Source organism: Diachasma alloeum, unplaced genomic scaffold, assembly GCF_001412515.2.
Source record: "Diachasma alloeum isolate Michigan unplaced genomic scaffold, Dall2.0 Dall_scaffold_00547, whole genome shotgun sequence".
Classification (NCBI taxonomy): domain Eukaryota; kingdom Metazoa; phylum Arthropoda; class Insecta; order Hymenoptera; family Braconidae; genus Diachasma; species Diachasma alloeum.
In genome coordinates this window covers 15,550-40,001 of record NW_021680679.1, presented here as the reverse complement: position 1 = coordinate 40,001, position 24,452 = coordinate 15,550, and the positions used below count along the sequence as shown (strand labels likewise).

The 24,452-nt window shown below is 36.7% G+C and overlaps 1 protein-coding gene across 1 annotated transcript in view; it reads right to left on the bottom strand.

The window, feature by feature from the left end:
• The window catches only part of LOC107043046 (regulating synaptic membrane exocytosis protein 1), a gene marked incomplete at its 5' end in the record, with an annotated part of 50,838 nt that overhangs the window by 19,043 nt on the left and 7,343 nt on the right, over positions 1-24,452 (bottom strand). The window contains 9 exons of the mRNA XM_015264347.1: positions 2,534-2,592; positions 3,351-3,436; positions 4,144-4,256; positions 8,206-8,330; positions 15,035-15,106; positions 17,685-17,845; positions 21,034-21,226; positions 22,278-22,568; positions 22,779-22,923. Of these exons, the coding sequence (XP_015119833.1) occupies positions 2,534-2,592; positions 3,351-3,436; positions 4,144-4,256; positions 8,206-8,330; positions 15,035-15,106; positions 17,685-17,845; positions 21,034-21,226; positions 22,278-22,568; positions 22,779-22,923 (1,245 nt within the window). The remainder of the gene's footprint in view (positions 1-2,533; positions 2,593-3,350; positions 3,437-4,143; positions 4,257-8,205; positions 8,331-15,034; positions 15,107-17,684; positions 17,846-21,033; positions 21,227-22,277; positions 22,569-22,778; positions 22,924-24,452) is intronic.

Sequence of the window (24,452 nt, the reverse complement as noted above, 5' to 3'; positions counted from 1 at the left end):
TTTTTTATTAATCTCGTATGCTTCTGGGATTTTTTATTAATCATTTGAAGAACGCAACTCACCCCAACTGACACTCATTCGGTTTTTTCTTGATGCATTTTTTTTCTCTTTCGGAAATAAGGGAAACAATAAATTATCCTTCGATTGTATGTCTGGATTTGTGTGTGACTTCACTTGAGTACAGTCGACTCTCCTTGGCTCTCCTCTCCTCTAGCTTTCCGGGCGTCACCGAGCGAGGAGAATATCGCCCCCCCCCCACGTCTGGCATCACGCACGGGAGACGGCCCCAGAGGGGAAGTGTTTTTCAGGAGATGGTGAGAGCTATAGCGTTCTCGTTCGACTAGTCGCGGTGTCTCTACCGTAAGACACGCCCCTTGTGCGTGGGGAAGTGGTAGCCTCTAGCTTTTCGTTCGCCGTGTCTCGAGCCCCGAAAGCGGAGAGCGAGGCAGAATCGACTGTACTTGAAGACAGCATATGAATACTGAAAACATCATTCCATCTGTGGGGATATATTCGTCTCACGTACTCATGTCAAGTGCAGCATGTACACAATAACGTACACATGGTGAGATGAGGGAATAAAAGATGGATTTATTATAAACCATAAAGCACTCTAGAACATTGGAATAATGAAACTGAAATAATGTAGATGAAATCAGTGGCATAAATGTGGTTTATCGAGTCTCAGGATAATTGACACTAAAAGCTTTATGTGTCTTGAATTAATGACGATCAAATAATCGTTTTTTTTTCATAATTCGTCTCTTTTCTTTACTTGGGATTGATATTTTCCGAAGGAAGGAATCCCCGCGTTCCTGTTGAATAAATATCCGAAAAAATTTATTCAACAATAAAAAATGAAAAATAAATTACGGGAATGCCAACGGTTTTATCTAACTTTCTCCGTCGATTCCACAACACCACATAAAAAATTAGAATAAAAAAAGCCCGATTGAAACTCGTTTAATGAACCCTGCACCGATGACTATTGTTTCCCTCATACAAGATAATTATCTATATCAAAACATCGAATTTTAGTAGACACCGAATGAAAGATATTGAATGTTCGTTTTATCTCTATCTTAAATTATCCAGCTATTTATATTCATTACGTTCTGCCCATGCCACCGTCATTCCACAGACGATCAAACTCGAAGCGCATATTGGCATTCGGCACCGGATATTTTCATTCTCCATTCCGCCATCAATAGCTCAGCCTTAATGAAGTCATCCCATTTACATCTTTTCCATTAGCCACAAACACTTCTATTTATTTGTTTAATCTTTGTTCAATTGATAGAATAATAATCGCACACGACGATAGAGCATGTTCACACGGAGGTGCAAAAACTACTGTTGATTGTACGTGAGCATTTTATGTTTTAGGTACGTTACCCATTTTTTAAAAAAATCAAAACTCCCTGCTAAACTCTTATAATTCACGGACCTAAACAAATTGAATATAGCTTCGATTTGTCACATTTTAATTAGAATCTCTTCACCTTTTTTCTCTCTATGGACCCCCTTGAGTCTTTCCGACGCCGACGCGTGCGGTATCACAGCGAAACGGGGAGTAAAATTCATATAAAAAAACCCATTCAACTCAACATCTAAATTAAAATGAAAAATAATGTGTTTCAATGCATGACAAAGAATCGGTGCCGTACAGGTAAAAAGTGATTATTGTGCGAGACAGTTTGACACACTGTGACGAGCGAAGACAGGTAATAACTTGAGGAGTTGATTGTTATCGTATCACACACACACACACACAGATTTGGACGTCAACTATTCCCACGAAAAATATGCGAATAGCCGTAGCCCCCCAGTATTATGTATTTATCCACTATTTTTAACCATTAAATTTAGTATGTTGTACATGCACAATGGATATTTACACCGTCGCTTCGATCGTTAAAATTCATTCAATAGTGTCAACGCTATTGAATATTCATTATCAATGAAAAATGTAAAATTAAATTATGCGAGTGTTTACAGAGTTTGAAAAATAGTCAGTATACAATCCACTGGTACAATATTTTCACACACATTTGGAAGAGACAACGCGGGTAACAAACAAAACATTGGCAACATACATATTGGCGACACAATTGAAATATTCCGTCATTGATTCAATGATTTTATCATTGTCCTTCAATTAATCCCTGCCATGTTTATCTTACAGATATTGAATGAAGTTCATATTGACTATATACAAAAATCATACATTTATCGTTCTGTCCTTTACTCTCGAATTTATTTCAAAACATGTTTTGTCAATTCTGGGATTGTTATTGTAAAGTCATTTTGGGGCTGACTTTGTTTTCGTAATTTCTTTGAATTATCATTGTACGTTGTCCATATAAGAGCGATAGCGGGAGTAAAATATCAACGTAAAGTGGGTGAGTAAATAAAGTGAAGTGTGAGTAGTCTGATAGGGGTGAGAGATACATGAGAAAAGAAGAAATTGGAAAGAAAAGATAGAGAGAGAGAGAGGTGACACGTGTAGGCTCAATTTATTAACTCGTTATACCGGCGTCTTTGGCAGTTTCCTGCGAGTTGGCGATGACGGTGTTTTGTCCGTTTCCGTGTCTGGAAAATTAACCATGTATTGATGATTTTCAGAGCTGAGGTTCGGTGGGGGAGAATTAATTGTTTGCATGGGGATACGTCTGTGGTTTTATTTTGAGGGGGAAATTATGGAAACCAGTGACAGTTGCCTGAGAACCAAAAAAAATTTTTTTTGCTAAAAAATCCAAAAAAATGCTTTGGTTCTCTAGAAATTTTGGAAAATTCTTCGGTTTTCCAGGAAATTTAAGAAAATCCTCATGTTTTCTAAAAAAATGTGACAAAATTCTCTGATTTTCTAGGATATTATTAATAATTCTTCATTTTTTTGGAAATTCTCGGGATTTTTTCCAAAATAATTTTAATTTTTTTAATATAAACTTCAATCCTTCGGGAAAATTCTAGAAATTTTTTGACAATTCTCAAAAAATTTAAATTTTTTCGAAATTTTGGATTTTTTCTAATATTCTAAAACTTGGTAGAAGTCTAGAAATTTATTGAGTCGTGGAAAAATACAGGGAAGGGTTTTCTATAGTGAAAAAAATTCAGAAATTGAAAAAAATTGAAAAATACCACAGTTTTCTCAAAAATATAATAAAAACAGAGACGTATCCCCGTAAAATTATGGTTGTATTAAAGATAGAGCCCCCAGCATATTTCTATCGTCTCGAGTTAATCTAAATCGTACGGCTCGATCAGCAGACATTGAAAAGTTCAATTTTACTCCATCGTCCCTTGCGTTCTACTTCACTACATACTTAGAATGGAGGTGATGTACTCACCTAACTGAAGACCAAGATTTCCCGATGTTTTTCCCCCGGGGGGAGGTATTCCGGCTTCGTCCATTAGATCGACACTACAGTTATCCCTGTGTAAAGAAGAGCATGCATAAGGTAATGCCATTCTGACATGCATGTGCCATTGTAAATTCTCATTTATAAATTTACAATAGCCGCTAAAAATTTGATTTTTAAATTTGGGCATGTGGAGTAGTATGAATGACATGACAAATTGTTATTCTATTCTTATAATATCTGAACGGAGCATTGATTCCATCCTTTGACAGGACGCGAATTCCTGAATCATTGACTTGAAGTTAAAAAATGAAAATCCCGGAAAAAAAATCTAGAACAATTCGAATAGAAAACGGTCGATTCGAATTTCATTTATCAAGGGAAGAGCGATGATGGTTTACCTATAGTAAAGTTTATTCAACGATTTGAATGGCGAGACCGCTACAAACATGAAAACAATGGAATAATGCAGATCATTTCAGTAGCGAAATGGTAAATCGATATCAGTTGATTTTGACTATTGGCCAATTTTCAATAAATATCTCGGAATCTAAGGGAAATAGCGAAATTGCTGTGATTTCCTTTTTTGTAGCTCTCAATTTGCTCTACAAAAAAGGTTATGACAAAAATTTTGCTATTTCACTTGGATTTTGAGATATTCATTGAAAACTGGGCAATAGTCAAAATCGATTTATAACGGTTTACTACTTCATTACTGATTTGGACGATTTATCGCGAGTTTGAAACACTTTTTTTGTTTGATTTTATGGATGGTACTAACATATCAGAAAGGGGTTCGACGACGATTTCAGCCACATCGCCGGTGTGCTCGATTATCTGTGCGACGTCCTCAAACGTGCGATCGATGAGGGATACGCCTGACCACTCCAAAACCTGTAACATTGAGCATAAGATTTTTTATGGGGATTTGAGAGTGAGGAAGACAGGGAAAATTTAAAGTTTTTCACGACATGACTTGTCTCATTCTTTCGTAATTATCGAGTCTGCTGCTGACCGCAGAGGCTAATACTTCTATTTCATACTTTTTAAATGAAAGAATTCGGTTATTTTTTGATTGAAGTGGAGAAATTTCACTGTATTGAAGAGAGAAATAAAAATACTGTGATATAATTGTCAATTGTCAATTCAAGAGCCTGATGAAGCTAAAATATATTTAGCGAAAAGTCGAATCCTTGTCAATTAGATCATCGTGTATTTACTTCTTCAAAAATCCCTAATTCCTTGATTCATTCAGATCGCTTGGAGATGAATATATTTATTGATTTCCCTGTATTCTTCCTCATTTCACTGTTCTGGGACGAAATTATAAAATAATTTGCCTGTCACTCGGGAGCAAAAAGTATGAATTTTTTTTGGCCTCTGCAAGATAAAGATAGGCCACGAGAAAAAAATCGACGATTTTTCGTTAATCCCCTTAATTAACTTAATTGTTACAATTAATCTTTCGAACTTGGTATATCGACGCCCCCAGATAATCACTACTGGGGCACATGAACTTTCGATCTTTTGGTATATCCTTACAAATTGCTCTGGTCCACGCAGGGGAGCCCACGGAGAGGAGGTTCCTACCTCTCATTCTCGGCTAAAGCCAACCATTACTCAGGATTAAAAATTCTTTGATGCTATTCGCTATTGCCTAGTAGTAATAATGATAATAACGATAATACACTGAGAGAAAATATAAGTTCTGCTAAAAAATGTTGAATCAATTCACTTGTGGACGAAAAGAAAGTTTCCACCAAAATATGATAATTTTTGTAGTAATAATTGTTCTCGTGAGACATTCATGTCTTTCGGGTAAATACATTTGTTCTACAGAGAATTATATGAGGCTCCGGTTTTATCAAGTAAACTTTACTGAGTAGTGTATATCTTTGTCCAATAAACACTTATAATTTCCATGGAACAAATGATAATTCCAAGAGGAAACTAAAATTTTCTTGCCGATAACTGTGTTATTGGCAAAACTAAATAATTTCGAGGGGACAATTTTTTTTGGGGAAAAAATATTCTTTCCTCGTCAATGTATTCTTTCTATGGTATATACCTATGGAGTTCTCTCAGATCAAATGATTGTCGTAAATTGAAAACTCTTTTTTTTTGTTTTTTTTTTCAAAAATTATTTCTCCATTCTCGAAAACTCTCTGCACATGGCCCTTGACAATTTTCCTGGAGCATCCATCGTGTCACCTAACGAATACATCACTCAAGATTTTGTCTCTGATCCTCGGTATCTCTATTGAAACCCACTATTCAACTAAAGATGTAACAGCCGCACAATAGATGTAGGCGAAACAGAGATGAGAGTTGTCCTTGAGTGACATATTGTGTTATTCGCAGTCCTTTCGAGCGGCGTGAGCCTCCTTGAGAGAAAAATGAGTACAGCCGAGGGCCTTCGTATTTTACACCCTTTTGTTGATTTCCACTTCTCCCTCATTTTTCATTCTCCACATTCACGCCGGTTGTTCCTAATTTTCCGCTTTAACTTTCAGGTTGCTTTCGACTTACTTTTCGCTTCCCCTCTTTCATACACTCCGTAACCGAACAAAAGATGAGCGTATGCGAAACGTATGCGGAGATATATAAATCGTGAGCTTGATAAAACGCCTGTGCAAGCGCGGTTTTAGTATATCCGTGTCCACACACAATTTTCCACGTATTCAACGTCACTATCAGCATATATTTTTCATTTCACCCTCTCCTCCTTGCGCCAACATTTCTCATCAGGTTGTATACGCTGAAACGACCTACATAAGCTCTGGTAAACATGGGTTTGATACAGGAACTATGGGGTGCGGCTTATCACCCCAGCGGATAAATATTTCAAAAATATTTTTATTTTTTTATTTTTTACTTCCGAGTGGAAGCTTCAAGTTTTGGATTTTTTGTGGTATGTCGATCCAGTATGATCCAAAAAGTACGAAAATGCCTACTTGATAAACTACTTGATTTTTCAGTTCAATTATTCTGTGAAAATTCGGAAAAATCAGGAATATTCAGAGAAAAAATGGAAATTCATGTCATTTTGCTTCTGAATATTCATGTTTCAGTGAAAATTCAATCAAGTTGTGGAATTTCCATCTCACTCTCACTGAAATCTCATGAATTTCCGTGAATTCCACTTAAAACTTGAAATTTCATAAACATTTATTCCATAAATTCCATTCAATGTCACTCTCGCTTGTTCGTTAATGAATGGGTAGAATTGATTTTTTTTCCAAATGCAGGTATAGTTCAGCCCTATCGATCGCTATTAATTAAAATCTCATTCATCAATTAGTTTTTTAATTTTCGATTTTTTTCGAAAATCCGTTGTCCCACGATAACTAAAAAAAATGTTCTGAATTGATTGAATGATGGCTTAAAAAATTTGTTTGGATGTCCTTTTGACCGAGTTCAAAGATGAAAGCGATAGCAATAATCGTTATTTTGATTTATTTGAAAATTTGCAAAAATTTGGTATTTTTTGAAAATCAGAATTCCGGGGATATCTTTGAATATCATGCTTCTAATGAATTCAATCATAACTTAAAATGTTTGTTTCAATGCCATTAAGTCGAAGATAAAAGATGGTTACGATAGCTGTATTGGTTGATTTGAATTTCATGATTGTTGAAAATTTCCAATTTTTCATGAATTTCCCTGAAAGTGAGCTTTCTGATGGTTCAAATGTGATGTTTCAAATTCATTCAAGTATGTGTAAATAAAAATTTTCTATCAACATTTTATCGAAGGGCTGAGGGGAGAGATAGAACCGTAAAAAGGACATTCGGTTGTGTAGAAAAAAGGGAAAATAAGAATAATGATGATGATGACAGCCTGAGAGCGAAATTATTTATCAGGAAACTTTACAATTTTTAAAATTGAGAAGAGAATGTATTGTATCAAGTAAACTTTCTTTGTCAAAAGTAGTTTTTTCTGTTACTACACACTATCAGTTAATTGACAGTATTCATGCAGCGTGTTGTTAAAATGACTGGTACACCACAGCAGAAGCATTAAATCGTTGGAAAATCAGCCAAGACTTTCTCCCCAGTTTGACGCTGATAGTGGGTTGTTGGCACAGTTGAGTGTTCCATTTATCGATTTATTCAAAAATGATAAGGACTCAATTATGTAGGATGCAATATTTACTATCGAACATGGGGAAATGTGAGTTTGAGGGAAACTCTTGGCACTGCAGAGCGCCAAGGAATGAGGGTGTGAGCTCTCCTGTGTAGGAGTGGATTTAGGCGAGGCCAGAGGCAGTTCGATAGTGCCAGTTCTATTCTCCATTTCCCTTGGCAAAAGTTTTCATGTAATTAATTACTGAAGGCTATAGGTGGGCTTCACGCAGTGGGATCGTGACTCAGTCCATTAGTAACAGCCGCGAGCATTGTTTTCCTACCAATTAAGAAAAGTAATGTGGCGCAAATGTAACGTGCCAAGCCGTTCATTCCGTCGCCTCGGAAAATTAGCAATAGAACGGTTGTTTGTTCGCTTTATTACATTCCGTTGATTTTTATTGAAAAACAAAAACAATCAAAGGACTGATGTGTTTTGTGTGAACTTGATTCCTTTCAAAAGTAATTCATCGCGAGATGCATACACGGAGAAATATTTAGTAAAAATTAGAGAACAATTCATGTAATCCGCAATGGGGAATCGTTTTTCGGCAATTTTTATAGGAATGGAAGAGAAGAAATTCGGAACGTTCAGTGAATTTTCAGGTTCATCACCGAATAAAGTACGAAATTGTCACGTATATATATATCTGGACACTGCGGAAAACAAATTAATTTTCAGTTGATCAGAATATTGATGGAATATATATTGCTTTTACCTTATCGCCCTTCTGTAGTCCAACTTTTTCTGCCGGTCCCCCGGGCACTGTCCATACGATTGAAGCGTAGAGACGTCCGTCTGTACCAGATTTACCGCCCAGCACTCGCATACCAAAACCACGTGCTGCAAATGAAGGATTCATTGGGGATATGGATTTACATATATTTTTATGCATGTTACACTGTTAAAAAATTTTTTCTTGATTTTTCGGTACACTTTTCGAAAATTTTTATTGAATTCAATTACCACTGAAATTTGTGATGTTTTATTCATGGAAAAACACAATTGTTCCACAATTGAAATTTTGTTCCACACAGAAAAATTTCTATTTTGAAAAATATATAAAACAAATGAATTGGCCCAATTTATTTTTAAATTGGCCTAATTTATATTTAAAAAAAATATAAAATATGTTTTATATATATTTTTCTGTCTGTTTTTTATAAATTTGCAATATGTACGGAATTGGCCCCTATTACATATATTTTTTATAGTTTTTTTATGGGGATCGTGGGGGAAGTTTCCTAAAAGTTTCCTCTTCTTGCTTAAAAATTAAAAAATTAGTCTGCAAACTTAATGAAAAGAGCGTAGATTACGGGACCTGGCAAATCTCCGCAAGTTGAAGAAATCCCTGCAATGATGTATCTATCAATATATTATGTAAGTTCCTAATTACATCGACAGAGTCAGAAATGGTAGAATGCACAGTGCTCGGAATAACGGTTCCGCAACCGTCGTGAGGTACACCGCAGAGTTGTCAGTAGCATTCCGCTCGCTAGCATTACGCTTCCACGATTGCAACTGTATTACTAGTTGCAATGGGTTTGACGCCCATCTGTATTCCAGATATCAGACGGAATACAGACGTCTTAATCATCATAAATATCTAAAATTGGCCAGAATGTCTGACAATTTCAGGTACAACTTATGTTTGAAAGGACCCTAAACCTTTTTTTTTTCATCTGAAAAATTTCAGACGTTCATTTTCAGACATTTTTTCTTATTCTTTCTTATCCCCTTCCGTTTAATCCCCTCCTCCCCCCGCCAGCGTAAAACGGCTTAAGTCGACTTATCTCCCAGTTGAGTTTTTGAAAAATACTTCCGAATCTAAGGGAGATAGCGAAATTTTCGTTATTACATTTATTATAGCTCTCAATCGGCTCTACAAAAAAGGTTATAACAAAAATTTTACTATCTCCCTTAGATTCCCAGATATTCATTGAAAACTGGCCAATAGTCAAAATTAACTTGTACCGTTCTACCACTTCGCTACTGATATAAATATCTGCATAAGACATGTGTAATTTTTTTTGTAATTAGTAAATATACTTGGCAAAAATATTTTTTTTCTCAGTTTAGAGACGAAACTCCTTAAAACACCAGCGATTGACGTAAATCTGAGATACTCATATCCTCATTATTTAAGTTGATTTCAGTTGAGTAATTATCTCCTTGAGTTTAACCCAGTTTGCGTAAATTCAAGTGTTATCTCTTGACCAGAGTGACTGTAAAGAGGTGCTCGTGAATAAACTGTTTGTTCAATGATTGCATGTGTGATCATAAGGTGGAATCAGGAGCGAGGAAATATTGACAATGTACGAGCACAATGCTGCAAATCACGAAAATCTTAATCAAATTTTCATGGTTTCGGACGGAGAAAAAAATGGGGGTAAAAATTATAAAACAAATCCAGTTATTATGGAGCGAAATTCAGTTTTGGGACTTTTGCCTCTATGTCGAGGGGAAAATGCGATACGAAGGGTGAATTCTTATTCACTTGTGCAAAAATTGGGGTTTTCACCTTGTTAATAATATATAATAATAATTTTTCTCCGATGTTTCTTCGATATAAATACAAAAATATATAATATAAAATGTGTAAAATTATGGTAATGTTATTAATAATAAGAATAATAAAATTTATGTATTATATATAATGTATTATTATTTTATACATTTTATACATAAATAAGTATTTTTTATTCATGAGCTAAGATAAAATTTAAGTTCCTCCTATTCCTCCAGCCTATTTTACGATTGACAGCAACAAAATAAAATACAATAAAGTAAAATGGCCTGGAGGAGTAGGAAGAACTTAAATATGGATACAAACGGTTGGAAAAACAGAAATAATTCAGCTAAGATAAAATTAAAATATTCCTAAGTCTAGCACAGGCTTGGCGAGATAGATTGCTGACCAAAAGTATTTCCCCCATTTTTAAATAGAGGATTAATAGAGGCTTACATTTTCATACTTGAAAAACACTGGAATTGCACCTGATTTCATCAACAACGTGAATTTTTCGTCGTAAAAATTTTTAAAGATGATTTTCTCAAAATCTTTAAAAAATCTGAACATGATAAAAGCGGGCATTGACTCCTTTTTAATAAATAAATGAATAAATAATGATAAAAAATAATACGCAGAAATGAGTAGCCAATCATTCTTTCCTAGCGATATAAAATAATGGTACACAGCTTAGATTTAACACAATAGTTACTGTGGAAATTTGGGGTGAATTGAACAAAGAGTTGGTCGGGGCCGTTGATATTTGAGGTGAACAAAAGAACCACCAAGTCACCGAAACTAGTGTACGCCGGTGGATTGACTGCAACAGGTATCCATTGTTTGTGGTTGGCCCGAGTCATGAAGGATTTTATGCAAGACAAATGATTTCAATTTGCACGTTTTTGCGCCTACCGTGAATTGCCGAAATTGTTAACAATGCCGGTGTTAAAGGGCAACTTGAACAGTCAATCCACCGACGGATGATGATAAATTTTTTGGCACTGACAAATAGTCTCAGACAGTTTATCAGCGATTAATCGATAAACAGGAGCACTTGAGCATTGAGTACCGGATAATGGGATGGTGTTGTGAGAGAGATTTGCGCAAGGTGACACTAATGGTCTTGTATCGATTTGCCCTGTGTGTGACGAAGGGCCGACGAGCCGAAACACTGGTGAGCTGCGTGGAGAGAAATTTTTGATAAAAATTATCCTACCGTTCTATAAATGTGAACCATGAGTCATCGTTTCCTCATTTCTATCCTAAAATTTAGCAAAAATTAATATGTGATGATCAAATTTTATTCTACGTTAGGGAAATTTTATCCTGACGCATCATAAATTTTATCCTTCCAGTCCAATAATTTTTATGTAGATAGCAACGAAAATTCTAGAATGGTTGGTAAATTTTACCCTAGCGGTACAGTAATTTTTACTCTACCGTCACGGTGGTTTTTATTTTTATCAGGATGAAATTTCTCTAACGTAGAATAAAATTTGATCATATATTAATTTTTACTAAATTTCGGGATAGAAATGAGGAAACGACGACTCATGATACACTTTTATAGAACGGTAGGATAATTTTTATCAAAAATTTCTCTCCGTGTGGGAAATTTTACGGAACTGTCACGGAATTTTTCCAGAGCGTTCCGTAGCTTCTACTGAACATTTCTCTCGGTTATTAAATTTTTAATTTTTTTTCGTCATTTTAACTTGTTACAACAAACACCTTGAGAGCTCAACTAATCAAATTACAGTAACAATGAAACGAAATCACCCAGTTAATGGGTATCTTCCAAACTTTTATGGTGTCGTTCAAGTAACACATCATACTGTTACTATCCAACTCCTCAAGTTTCTCAGCAGGGGGACTCTATGTCCGATAAAGTGTATATTCAGTGGAAATGCCTGGAGGGATGATGCCCATATAAGATACTGAGTCGTCACATAATGTTCAGTAGGATCAAGTCATAAACTCAAGTTTATAAACGTTTCTCAAGATCAGAATTTCCCGATCGCAATTTCTTGAAGTGGAGATCGTGGTCACGGAATTAAAATAAAGGTGAATAAAAGGTGTTAAAAAATCAAACTCTGAGATTTTTTGAGAGTTGCAAAGGGTCGAACAGGGAAAAATGGACCAATGTTTAGGAACACGTCTAAGCGCTTCAATATTCAAACGATTATGAGCTAAAAATTGAGTTACTTATAGTAGAAATTAGCAGAAAAGAGATGGATTTTTAGAAATATTGATTTTTTTGTATGCATTTATAGTTTTTTTTTCAATAGTATTACCTAATTTTTAATTAATTAACTAATTTAATTAATTAATTTGATTAGTAAAATTCCGACGACTTTCAAATTTCGCCGCTGTCGCCTCTTAAGGATATCCAAGTATCTTTACTTACAGTATGACACAGTATTACAGCTTTGGCACAGATCATACTATAGATTCAACCATTTTCAATCATTAAATTTGTCAATTAAATTGCGGGAAAAAAATTTGAAACAAAATCATGAGTATTCATTATCATTAAAATTACATTTTGCACGGAATTATAATTTTTTAACACTCGTTATTCATAAATAAGCAATTGTTCAAATTTTCCGAGAACTTATTTTTTTATTTTAGACATAAAGTCGATTTCTAGTAAAATTCTGAATACAAATAAATTTATAGCGATTACGAACAAATGATTTTTACGGTGGAAATAGATTATTTACAAATTATTTACAGAAAATGCTCGTAATTTTAAAAAATTGTAATTTTCAAATTTTTTCTTCAATCTTCCTCCAAAAGTAAATTTTCTAATTATTTTCAAATTTTTAAAATCGTTTCTAACTGTTCAATATCACGATTCAAATTAAGACCTGCCAAGTTCAACTATAAAAATCATAATCGAAAAATGTCCGGAAACAGGGTCAAATGAGGCTGAAATGAAAGCATTTCTGGAGAAAAAATCGCCGAAGTATTTGGATCTCCTTAAAAAAACCTAACATTACTTTCCACTCCTATTCTGTATGTATTCTGTAATAGGCTGGTCATTTCCCTCTCAATTCCTGTTACCTTTGCTTTTCAATCCGACAATCGCCTGACCCCTGTAATTTGAGATCAACGAGTACCTGTTGATCTTGCACACGTCACGCACGTAGACCGAGGGGGCAAAAAAACAAGCTAGACGTACAAGAAAAAGTGCGTGAGGGGCGCAGAAATATAGACACGACAAAGAATCGAGTGCCCCCCCCCCTGACTGCAAGAAAAGTGTAAATAAAGCGTGTAAAACGTAAAAAAAGCTGTGATACGGTTCGCCCTTTTCCACCCAAGTAATACTGGCCAAACGTTGGTATCGCATGACTCGCTCACGTGTGACTAACCTCAATGAGAACACAGAAAAAAAAGGAGGGCGTGAAACAAACACCCACGCAAGTGAAATTATCATGAGATATGTATCAACCTCTTCATCGTTGGATGTAACGAAGGTAAAAGTTTGTTTGAACATCCTCATTAGATTCTGCAAAGAATTATTCAACGTTTTAGTTTCCCTAGTTGGAAACTTTTGGTACGCTGGGAGGGTGGATAAAGTGCCGAGGGTTAATTATCCTGGTGAAAATTATAGGGTTAATCCCTCGTTTCTCTTGACCCCATTTCCACGAGTACAGCCAAAAAGATGAGATGTGGCCCGGGGGTGGGGAATAATAGTGACGTGAGAACTTGAATGACACATGGAGAAAGAAGTTGAAGAAAAATTGGCAATCAAGTCAAGTAATCGTGGAGCGGAAGTCATTTCCAGGCAAAACACACGTATTGATCCATAATATTCCATCAATTTTCGAAATTGATGACCAGAGTGAAGTGGGAGCCCAAGCAGATGAAGAAATCATGAAAAATGAAACGTCAAAAGTGAATCACTTTGGCTATTTTTTCACGGAAAACAACATTTTGTCCGTATGCTGGAGCCCATCGGCAACACTTTTCTGCTGCATGAAGTGGTACAATATCAGCGTAAAGGTGACAGTTCGACAATGGCTGCGCCAAGAGGGATAATGTCAGCATGATCGATGGCGCGGCGCCATAACGGTGAGCCAATACATCTTGAGCCCACTACACCATCTCAAAATTACACTTTTTTCCCCTCTACCTACATGTTTTTCTTTCAATTTCCAATGTTGGTCATTCTACGAGTATCTCAGGAGGAATCAAACCTGTTGCGTGCCAACAGCCGCTATATCAAAATTTCCACACCATCACGAGTCAACAATTTGTAATCTGGATGGATCTGTATTAATGGCAAACTTCTGTAGACCGTATCGCATGTAATTACGAATGGAATTAATTTGAGAGTGATAGATTGAATTGTTTGCTCATGTGTAATAATTTCACGTCAAGTGTTGGTGGTTCATGCGTTTGATTTTCCGATGGGTAGGCTGCATCATAATTCAATGCCTGCAAGATTTGTCTTGCTGAAGGAGGAAGTGTAAAAGGGAGTGAACTTATTTTGATGAATCTTCACGGTCACAGCATACTCCTCCCCCGGCGAGTATATGACAAAAGTTTTTTCTCCTTTTAACCCCAACTTACGAGGGAAGTTGGGATTCTTCGAGATCGTTCGAGGCTGCCTCGTGAAGATGGAGTTGAGGGTGACGGCGTCAATGAAAGAAGTTTTTACCCAATATTAGTGGCATTCGGGTGGGGTACAAGGTTATTGAGGGAAGATGGCGAGTCGCGCGACATTGACGTGTCGAGGTTGGCTAAGCTCATTTCGCTCCGCTCACTTCGCTCGCTCCCGTCTAGAATGTGTTGATATACGCATAAATTACGATTAGTATATTTAAACCTTGATCAATGTAAGTCGTAAACTCTTTTAATACTGAAGCATCGGAATATTGATGGCCATCGCTGTTGATTTCTTTCATCCAATAATTGTCAATCTTTTAATATTCTACAAAATAATCTATTCGGGCCCCCTCCGATGTATAAAATTTTTTAAACAATATCCACAATATTATCATTCTGCAAATCAAAGGTTGTTACTACTCACTTCTGTGTCCTTTTTCCATCAGCATCGAATCTTTTCTGAGTACCACCCTCCTTTTAGTATTGACCCTCGGAGCTGAAAGAAAATTTTTGATTATTAATACGCGATGATAACTCGATAACGCGATGATAGTAAAAAAAGTTAAATGAAAATTATTCCGAGAATCGCGAATTTCTTACATAAAACGTCTCAATAGAAAAGGTTGTAAAGAAACATGAAATGAAAAGTTAGAACAAAAAATACTACCTCAAAATTTCAAGTATTGTTATCGATTTTTATGCGAGTGTTACTGTCACATCGGATGGTTATTTATGAGCAATAAAATTCGGTAACTAAACGCATAGAGAATAGATGTACAGGTGTTGCAAATCTCCCAGGGTTTTATTCGACTTCAATTCCACCCTTGACATTATATTGCACACTAGTCTGTGTCCATACAACCCATCAACCCCACAAACCCAATAAAATAGAACGTTTTATGTGTTTGTACTTTGTGATGAAACACATTGACAGAGGGGATGACACGAATATATTTACTATTCGCACACACTATTAAAAGTTTTTCTCTGAATTTTTCGCGTCAGAGTTCCGGTATTAACGTCAAGTGACTTGTGCTGTAAAAATTCGTAAAAATCGTGAAAATACAGGTATTTGTAGTGAGCCTCATATTTTTCTTCATAAAAAATATGGGTCACAATCTTTTTTTTTCGTTATACTGTTGAAAATTTTTTACTGAAATTTCCGTTAAGAATTTCGATCACTGGAAATTCACCATTTCATAGAAAATTCTGTGAGAACTGTAAATTTCAGTTTAATTATTCCCGAAAAATTAATGATAAGTTGGGGAAATTCAAGGAAATCTCACCTTAAATTCCGAATTCCTCTGAATTTTCATGGCATTCCTTCAATAATTCCTGGAATTCCAAGAATTTTAAAGAAATTTCCTGAAGATTCAAGGAAATTTGACTATTAATATTGATTTTCACTTGAAAATCCATGTAAATTATGAAATTTTCGTCTTTCTACTGCTAAAAAAATGGGACTTTACTTGAGTTTTCAGAGAAACTTGAAATTCCACAGACTTTTTCTCATTAAATCGAATTCAAAGTCTTTTTCCGCAAGATTTAGCCAAATTTTTCAACAGCGTAGATCAATTCAAATGTCATTCTTATTTAGATCACTACCAGATCGTCCATTAAATATCATTTATTTTCCTAATAGCGTATATCAAGCCTCGATGGAACAATACCACGAAAATAATGGTCTTATGCAATTAACAATCATATCATGCATTTGTTTTTCGATAATAGCCATTGGATGAATGCTCCATTTTTTTCTCCCAATCTGTTTTCCAATACCTCTCAACCGATGATGCAGCATCCGTGATATTGTTTCATAGCTTGTACATATATTTTGCTTCGCTAATTAAGAGTTTACATAACACAGCCATCCCATTGGTCCCATAGCAACCGATTCCATTACCCGTCAACTCTCTCTCTCTCTCTCTCTTCGTGAACTACTCTTTGTTGCGTTTGGTCTAATTAATAGGCATTATTAACGTTGAGCTAGTATTCCTTTGTCAGCTGTAAACAATATTCTATGGCGGTAGTAGGTATTCAGTATTTGAGAACTACAACGTGAGGGGAATGTGGAATCTGTACCAGTGAGGATTACTGCAAAGGATTTTTAAAAATTATCATTTGTATCGTTCACTGTTAGAAAATTACTCGTGAAAATTCAAGTGGAAAAAGCTTGAAATTTTTAACAACGACGACAAAGTTACATGAAATGTCTATATTTTTTCATTAACGAATCAGTCAATTTCTTGAATGTTGAAGTAATTTTTTTACTTCAATAATTTTTTTTTCGGGCAAAAACTTCTGAATTCTCAATCTATTGAAAATTGAATTGTATGTGATGTTAAATTTTCATGATGACTTTGGAAATTCCAGCTTATACTGAACAATCAATAATTCTTCAACTTAAAAAATTCTATTTTCTTGAATTTTCAAGATGAATGAGAAATTTCATGAGCGCTTCAATTTGAAATTCAATTCAACCTCACAACATCGAAAATTCAAATGACGCTGTGAGGATTGATTTCCCTTAAGTAAATTTGTTCCACTCCATAAAACATTCTCACGTGGAACATATATTTTTGGGGCAGAGCTAATTTTTTCTCTCAATTTCGCCAGATCGCGGACACTCGTAATTGTGCGATTAAGATAATTATTTTATGACTCGAGGAGTAGAAGATTCCCTTCGCGCTAAGATGACTTCACTCTTCCTCGGTGAATTTGAAATTTTATTCATTAAAAACTCGCTGAGGATGGCAGAAACCGGGACAGCGGCAGTCACTGCGACATTGACGGTATCGTAAATCAATATGCCCAGCTGGGGCCGAAAAGCTGTGACGTATTTCGCCTGTTTGTGGTTGAGTAAGATGGTCGTAAAATGCAAACTCCTGGTATCGGAAAACTCAGGCATTTTCCTTTTTAAAAATTGAAAATTGTCACTCAGATAAATCTGAGATCTAGTATGAATTCAAGCTGATAGTGCAATTGTGGAATTCAGTACCAAAGCATATCTTCTCTTACTTGGACAAATTCCATACCAGAAGCCTGCGTGATGGCTAAGATATAATACCACATACCTAGATCACTGTCCACATCGTGAATAACAATCTTGATCCCCTCGCCCTCTGCTAAACTTCCCTGTCGTGGTAATTCGCGATCTTCCGCAGCCACACGAGCAACGACTGGTGGAGTTGCTTTTGGCACTGATGGAAGACTTCTCACCATATTGATATCTGGTCTGTAAACAAATAATCGCAAATGTCAGAGGAATACAATGAGAGAAACGAACAGGTACTCAACAAATCCTGTTCCAGCCAAAAAATTGCAAGTTACGTATCACCAAAAAAAGTAATTGTTCAATTCCAAATTGAAAGTCTCAAACATGAATAATCACTCGGCGTTTGCCAACAAAGGAATATTTCACTCCTGAAGGTAATCTATCATGAAATTACTCCATTATTGAATAAAAACACAGAAATCTATTTTTGCGACGAAATTTTTCATCTTAACGCAGTCTCCAAATGATCAGCACTAAATTTTATTTTTTGTGATTTTAAACTTGCAATTTTTTTGGTCCAAACGAGATCCGTTTCAGAAAATATATTTGTCTCTCAGTCTAATACATATGTAGTATTAATGAATTTCTGATGAACAGTGAAGGGATGAAGCTCATTCTGTTGGTAATTCGGGACATGCGTGAAATAACGATACATCCGAGCGTGTGGAATATTGTGGAAACGTTTTCATCATGGTAGTTGGAAATTCCTGAGCGATTTTAGCCTGCATTCACGACTCCGGCTAGTGAGCAGGCATATTTGGAGGTATGCAGGAAGAATTTCACTGATATTTTTCAGGGAAGTTTGATAGGTTAGGAATTTCATTACAACTGTTGGTTACGAGATGTATGATAATGAAAAATTTCACCCGATAATTCGACTGAATCATTAGAATTTCGTAAAAATCCGCAGACAAAATGTATCATGAATCTCGTTTGCATCAGCTTTCCATATAGCTCCATTTTCTTCCTACATTCCTCTTCATCTGTCGACGTGTAAGACTTAATTTTGATGCAATTAGCATTCGATGCTGTGGTTTCCTCCCTCTTGTTTGACGTAATTTACATACAGTAGGAGAAATGAGGGAAATTCGTGTTTAACGAGGACTTCAGTTGCTTCCAAGGAAGCCAACTCATCCCTTTTTTGGTGGCTCTCCACAATCAAGTGAGCGTTCTCGTTTCATAAGACCATCTGTTTAATTTACGAAGACAAGGTTCCTTAGGACTAGATGAATATGGAAATAAGCACTAGCACTAGATTGTCTTTCAAGTTTCACTCCAGTATGACTCATCATCAATTCATCATTTTCTTCCTACAATTTTTCTTCGTCTCTCAACAGGTGACACACCCACAAAGAAGATGTCGTCTAAGACTGTTGTAGATAAACGTGTCAACATTTTTCCGTATACAGTACCCATTGTGCAGGTGTATAAAGTGTAATTGGATCAAAATAGTACTATTCCCTCCGGCTAATGTCTCAAGTAGATGACACCCTCATGTAAAACTTAATTATCATACAATTAGCATCCAACGCTATGGTTTCCTCCCTCTTGTTTGCCGTAATTTACATACAGTAGGAGAAATGAGGGAAAACTCGTGCTTAACGAGGACTTCAGTTCCTTCCAAGGAAGCCAACTCATCCCATTTTTGGTGGCTCACCGCAATCAGGTGAGCGTTCTCGTTTCATAAAACCATTTGTTTAATTTACGAAGACAAGGTTCCTCAGGACTAGAGGAATATGGAAATAAGCACTTGATTGTCTTCCAACTTTCAGTCCAGCAAGACTCATCATGCTGCATGATTTTCAAGTGTCTGCATGATGAAGACAATCTGCGCTCCAATGCGGACGATTATCTTTTTTGGCCAACAACCACAAAATGTTCAATTTCCCAACAAAGATTTTCTCATCTCAAATCACACTCGTAAGTTGAGTTATAGTCTATCTCCATTTCATAGAAAAATTAATACGTATCATTGTACTCATGATAATCGTGCATAAATGGGTTAATCAAGTGAGAAAATCTCTCGACAAACAGAGGAACAGGGAGACAGAAGGCAGATAAGGCATCATCTCACTGACGAATTGTAAATATAATCAACTGCTGAGAGGAGGCTACAAGTTTGTTCAACTGTGGGAGCGAAAGGGAATTGATGGAGATGAAGGATCCACAGGGGTTTCTTCGTGAGGAAAGTCTCACGACTTTGCTCACGTCTCTGTAAAAGCCCTCTCTATACTTACATCACCGCACAAAACTTTTCCCTAAACATTCAAACTTCCTGGCCCCTACAATTCCCCTACACTCATACTCCTCACCTAAGACTAAATGTGTTCATACTTCAACGCAAAGTGTAACTCCGGGCTGTTCTGTCATAAATCCTTGAGTCTCAGCAGAATTTTTTCGGGAAATCTGGGCATCAATTACTAGGAGGACCTAAATATTCAAGGTTGATGCAAAGCTCAATTTAATTCCCAACGTCGCTGTAGTCCCCGGGTCCCATTCACCCAGTAATTCTACAGACTCGTGTGAAGATCTTCGAAAAGACAAAAAAAAGGAGAAGTGAATGGTTGCTATTGAGATGATTACGTTGCTGCGAGGGGTAAACGGTCGATTCAAATGCAAAACCAGAGTTGAGAATGTATAACTATCGAGCCCTTTCTTCGGTTGAGGAAAGGGATGGAGGCCCTACAGTGAAACGGATCTCAAGTATTAGTATGTCGTACAGAAGAAAATTTTATTCGAAGCACTTGGAGTATTAGAAAAGAGTCGGGCAAAATGGGCGAGTTGAGAAGTTCTAGATGTTTTTTTTTCTTCCACTTGAAATCCTTCCTCGTTCGGATAACAGAGCAATGCTGTTATAGAAAATTCTTCTTGTTTCACCATTTTTCCAAGCCAGGACGATTCCAAATTTAAATAATGAACATCTGATGCGGATTCACTGGCATCTGATTTTTTCCTCAACTGAGGACTAAAAATTAAGAAATTGAAAATTAAAAACCCCCGACGAAAAAGTTATTCTTCAATAGTTGAAAAAGAAGAAACTGAACTTCATTTTTTTTTCAACAAAACAGACAACTGAAACAACGTCAAATAAAAAACGAGCCGCGTAGTTCGATTCCTCGAAGAGTTTTCTTCATTCCTAAAGTAAAAATTCGTTTTTTCAAATAGTTTTTCATGTCGCTTTGTCCGGACAACCACATTGAAGAGTTGTATTACCTCAATCGTGTCAAAAGCACATCCCCTCCCTCTGGTTTCTCGTTGGAGGGTAAAAAATTACATCTCGCTGTTACGAGACTTCATGAAATGAACTCGGATAAGATATGAAAAATTCAAAAGAAGAGTATTTTTTAAGAGAATGCGGACAAACTCACAGCATTGAAGCGCGTCGTGTTCTCGGTCTTGACTCCCGTGGTTCATCACTTTGAACTGATACTTCCGATCCAGCGGTAGCATCCAAATTTATTATCTTCTCTTCTTCGCCCGCCATATCGTATGTCATCACGGGTTTGACGGCCCTGAACGACGGTCTTCTGCCTGGTGATCTATCCTCCGCATCCCTCGAGCCTGCATATCATAAAATGAAAGCCCAATATGGGCGTTTTATCATTCATATCCCAAACTCTTGTCATAAAATAGAGTAGGGAATCACGAAAAATGTCATTCAGTTGGAAACCTCACAGTTGAAGTTTACAAATGAAATTAACATTTCGTTTATCGTAGAAGGAAAAAAGTGATGTTGAAAACTGAAGCCCTACAAAGCAGCTGAAAAATGAAAAATTAGTAAAATGCTGTGGAAAAAACCACGAGAGAATGGCACAAAAGTTTCGCTCCATGAATCAACCCTTTCCCTTTAAATCTACCTGATGCTGGAGTGAAAACTCCAGTGTGTCGACCAACAAGGTAACCAACTCGCTAATACATAGTCAGAGAATTGTATATACATTAGTTTATTTGTACGAACTAACACGGTGCCAGTGGCATACGGGTGAACAGAGAATTCGATACATGCTCATCAAAGGGGTGTATGCAACAACTCACATGGCTCTCACGAGGATTTTGCTCACGTGGAAACATGATGATCATTAGTTTGCACATATTAGCAGCATTGATCTTCGTGGAATTAAATTATTTCTTGTTTATCGATCGTACAACTACTGTTTCATAATCCCTTGACTATGTTTTTTCCTTCGAAGGGAAGCGTTGTTATTTTTAAAGAGCAAGTTTCCAATTTTTTGTTATAATCTGATGTTTTTGGATAATCAATTGATCAAATTTTATATTCTCTTTTTGTGAAGTGTAAAGTCCAATTAGCCCCATCGTTTTGTAACAAGTCAAAGTTTAATCGGTCTTCAAAATCTTGACATCCTCCGGAATTTAGTTTTGCTACGATCACTCAATCAACAATTCTTAAAATCGGGTGTCGAATATGGGTGCAAGAAAAGTATAAAAAAAAGAGTCTCTCAGATGTTGGGACCAAATTGAGTTACACATGGTTAAAATATGCCCAATAAAACCAAAGATGGATTTTCAACTTCAAATAGTCTTCAAGACTATTTCTCTAGCCCTTCTACAATAACCGACAAGATAATAAAGTAGACGTGAGCTTATAACCCACCCTGATTGGATATTGAGGCTCTCTGTTGGGCAGCAGCGATAGCCATGGCGTTCAGGCCACCGCTTCCGGGTGTCGCATACACGTCGTAAGCCGACGCTCTACGCGGCAACTGGACCGGCAGCCCGAGACCTGTATCAGGATGGCTAGACTGACCACCACCACCACCACTGCTCTCTTCATCGTAAGAGTGTTGCTTTGTTACACGTGATTTTCGTCTCACTGTGCCGCTTCTTCTCACCGCTCGTCTCCGACGTTCATCCTCGTCCTCGCCAATGTCACCTGTCTCTTGGTCTGCAAGGTGACAAGATTTGGTTTTGCGGTGATGAGATAGATACATTTGACAGCTAGGCACGTCCAACGCTCAATGGACTGAGAGAACAACTTGTGCTATCATTTTGTCAAGGTCTTGAGAAAGAAAACCATGGAAATTGCTGTCATTGCTAATTTGGGAATAGCCAAATTGTTCTCTTGTTCCAGTCAAGTGTAAGGAGGTTACTGCACCTGTTGAGGGGGTCTTGACTGCTTTCTGAGGGCTTGAAGATCGTCCCTGATGCCGATCTGGTGATCCACCTCGTGACTTGCTCCTTCTCTCGAGCTCCTTCTCCCATCTGAGCTCCTCTCGGCGCTCTCCTGCAACCTTTCGAAACTACAACATTACGACGGCCATTAGGGCTCAAACAAGGGCACACCACCACATTGAAGGGTCATTGAGACAGATAAAGAGATAGGCACATTGATAATTCATGTGCAATGTAGATCGTAGTGATTGCGGCATCAATCTGCGAGAATGATGATTAAGCCACAAAGCCGTGCATCGTTGACAGTCCGTCAGTTTATGATATTTCAATTTCATGGTGATAGTTGACAGCTTTCCGTCCTACAAAATCGTGCACTGAGGGGAAAGTATGTTTACAACAGAAAATTTATCATCTCGATTCATTTAAAAATTCAATTTGTATGCGAAATTACGGCAAATGTTGTATTTAATAAAGAATACTTTTCGCGGAGGATATCTTACGATTGGTTTGGTAAAAAGAACACTTCTATGGATGGGATTTTTGACTGGCTTGTTTCCAGAATTGTTGACCAAATTTGTTCCGCTGTCGAAGTCATATTCTCGTCTCAGTGCAGTGCAACGAAATATTCAGGAACACTAGATTATAAGCAACTATTAGCTTGTACGAGGCTAGTTAGCGTCAAAATTCACTAAGGTTTATCAGCAATTAACATGGCAACAGTTGGCCAAGACATGCCCATGATGATGTCATAAAATAATATGATGTTCTCGGAACGAGGCTCCACTTTTCCATTTTGCGGACCTCACACCCACGCGCTTGATCGTAATTATGAGTTTTTATTTGGAATCGATTGAAGCAGGAGAATTGCTCTTGAAATTTAATTTCTTTCCACTTGCAATCCTCGACTGATATTTTTACAAATGTCCTCAGAACACCTAAATTTTATCACATTTTTGAATAATCTCGATTGAACCGCGATTGAGAGAATTCACAAGTTTGAAATAATCTTGGGGTAATTAAATCAACGATGAGGTGCGTTCAAACTTTTCCTACCTCTAAAAATGATTATATAATAGTACTCTACAAGAGGAACACCAAAGTATCTGCATAATAGTTGAAGCAAGTGGGAAAGTTACGATCAAGGTAGACTATTATAATCAAGACAAGCTGGGGATCCCCTAGAGTCATCTCTCAGGAAAAAAATAACAGCAGCAACAATAACTATTGCATCATTTTTACAGGGTGGTTTTAAGCTTTAGAATACCGTCAATATCCCAGTAACAGTTTGATGGATAGAATTGAAAATTTACCGAGGAAGAGGAAACAAATCATATTAGTGGAATTTTTTACTTCTCCAGTCAGAAAAACTATCATAATCGCGCAATTACAAACATTTGGAATTTGACTGTCCACTCAATGCGTTGATTTGACGAATTACGAAGAGAAAATTTAATGATTTAACCCTCATGAACTGGGACATTAACGATATCCAACAATCTGTATTCGACATAGACCATAGAATACGATTTTACGATTGATCAAACTCCATTGGTATGAGTCTAGCGTGAAGTTGTTCATCCGTGACAAAAGCGGCTGCACTTTGAGTAACAATCAAGAGACTCAGGTGAGTGAAAGATCTCGAGGGAAAGGTGCTTGA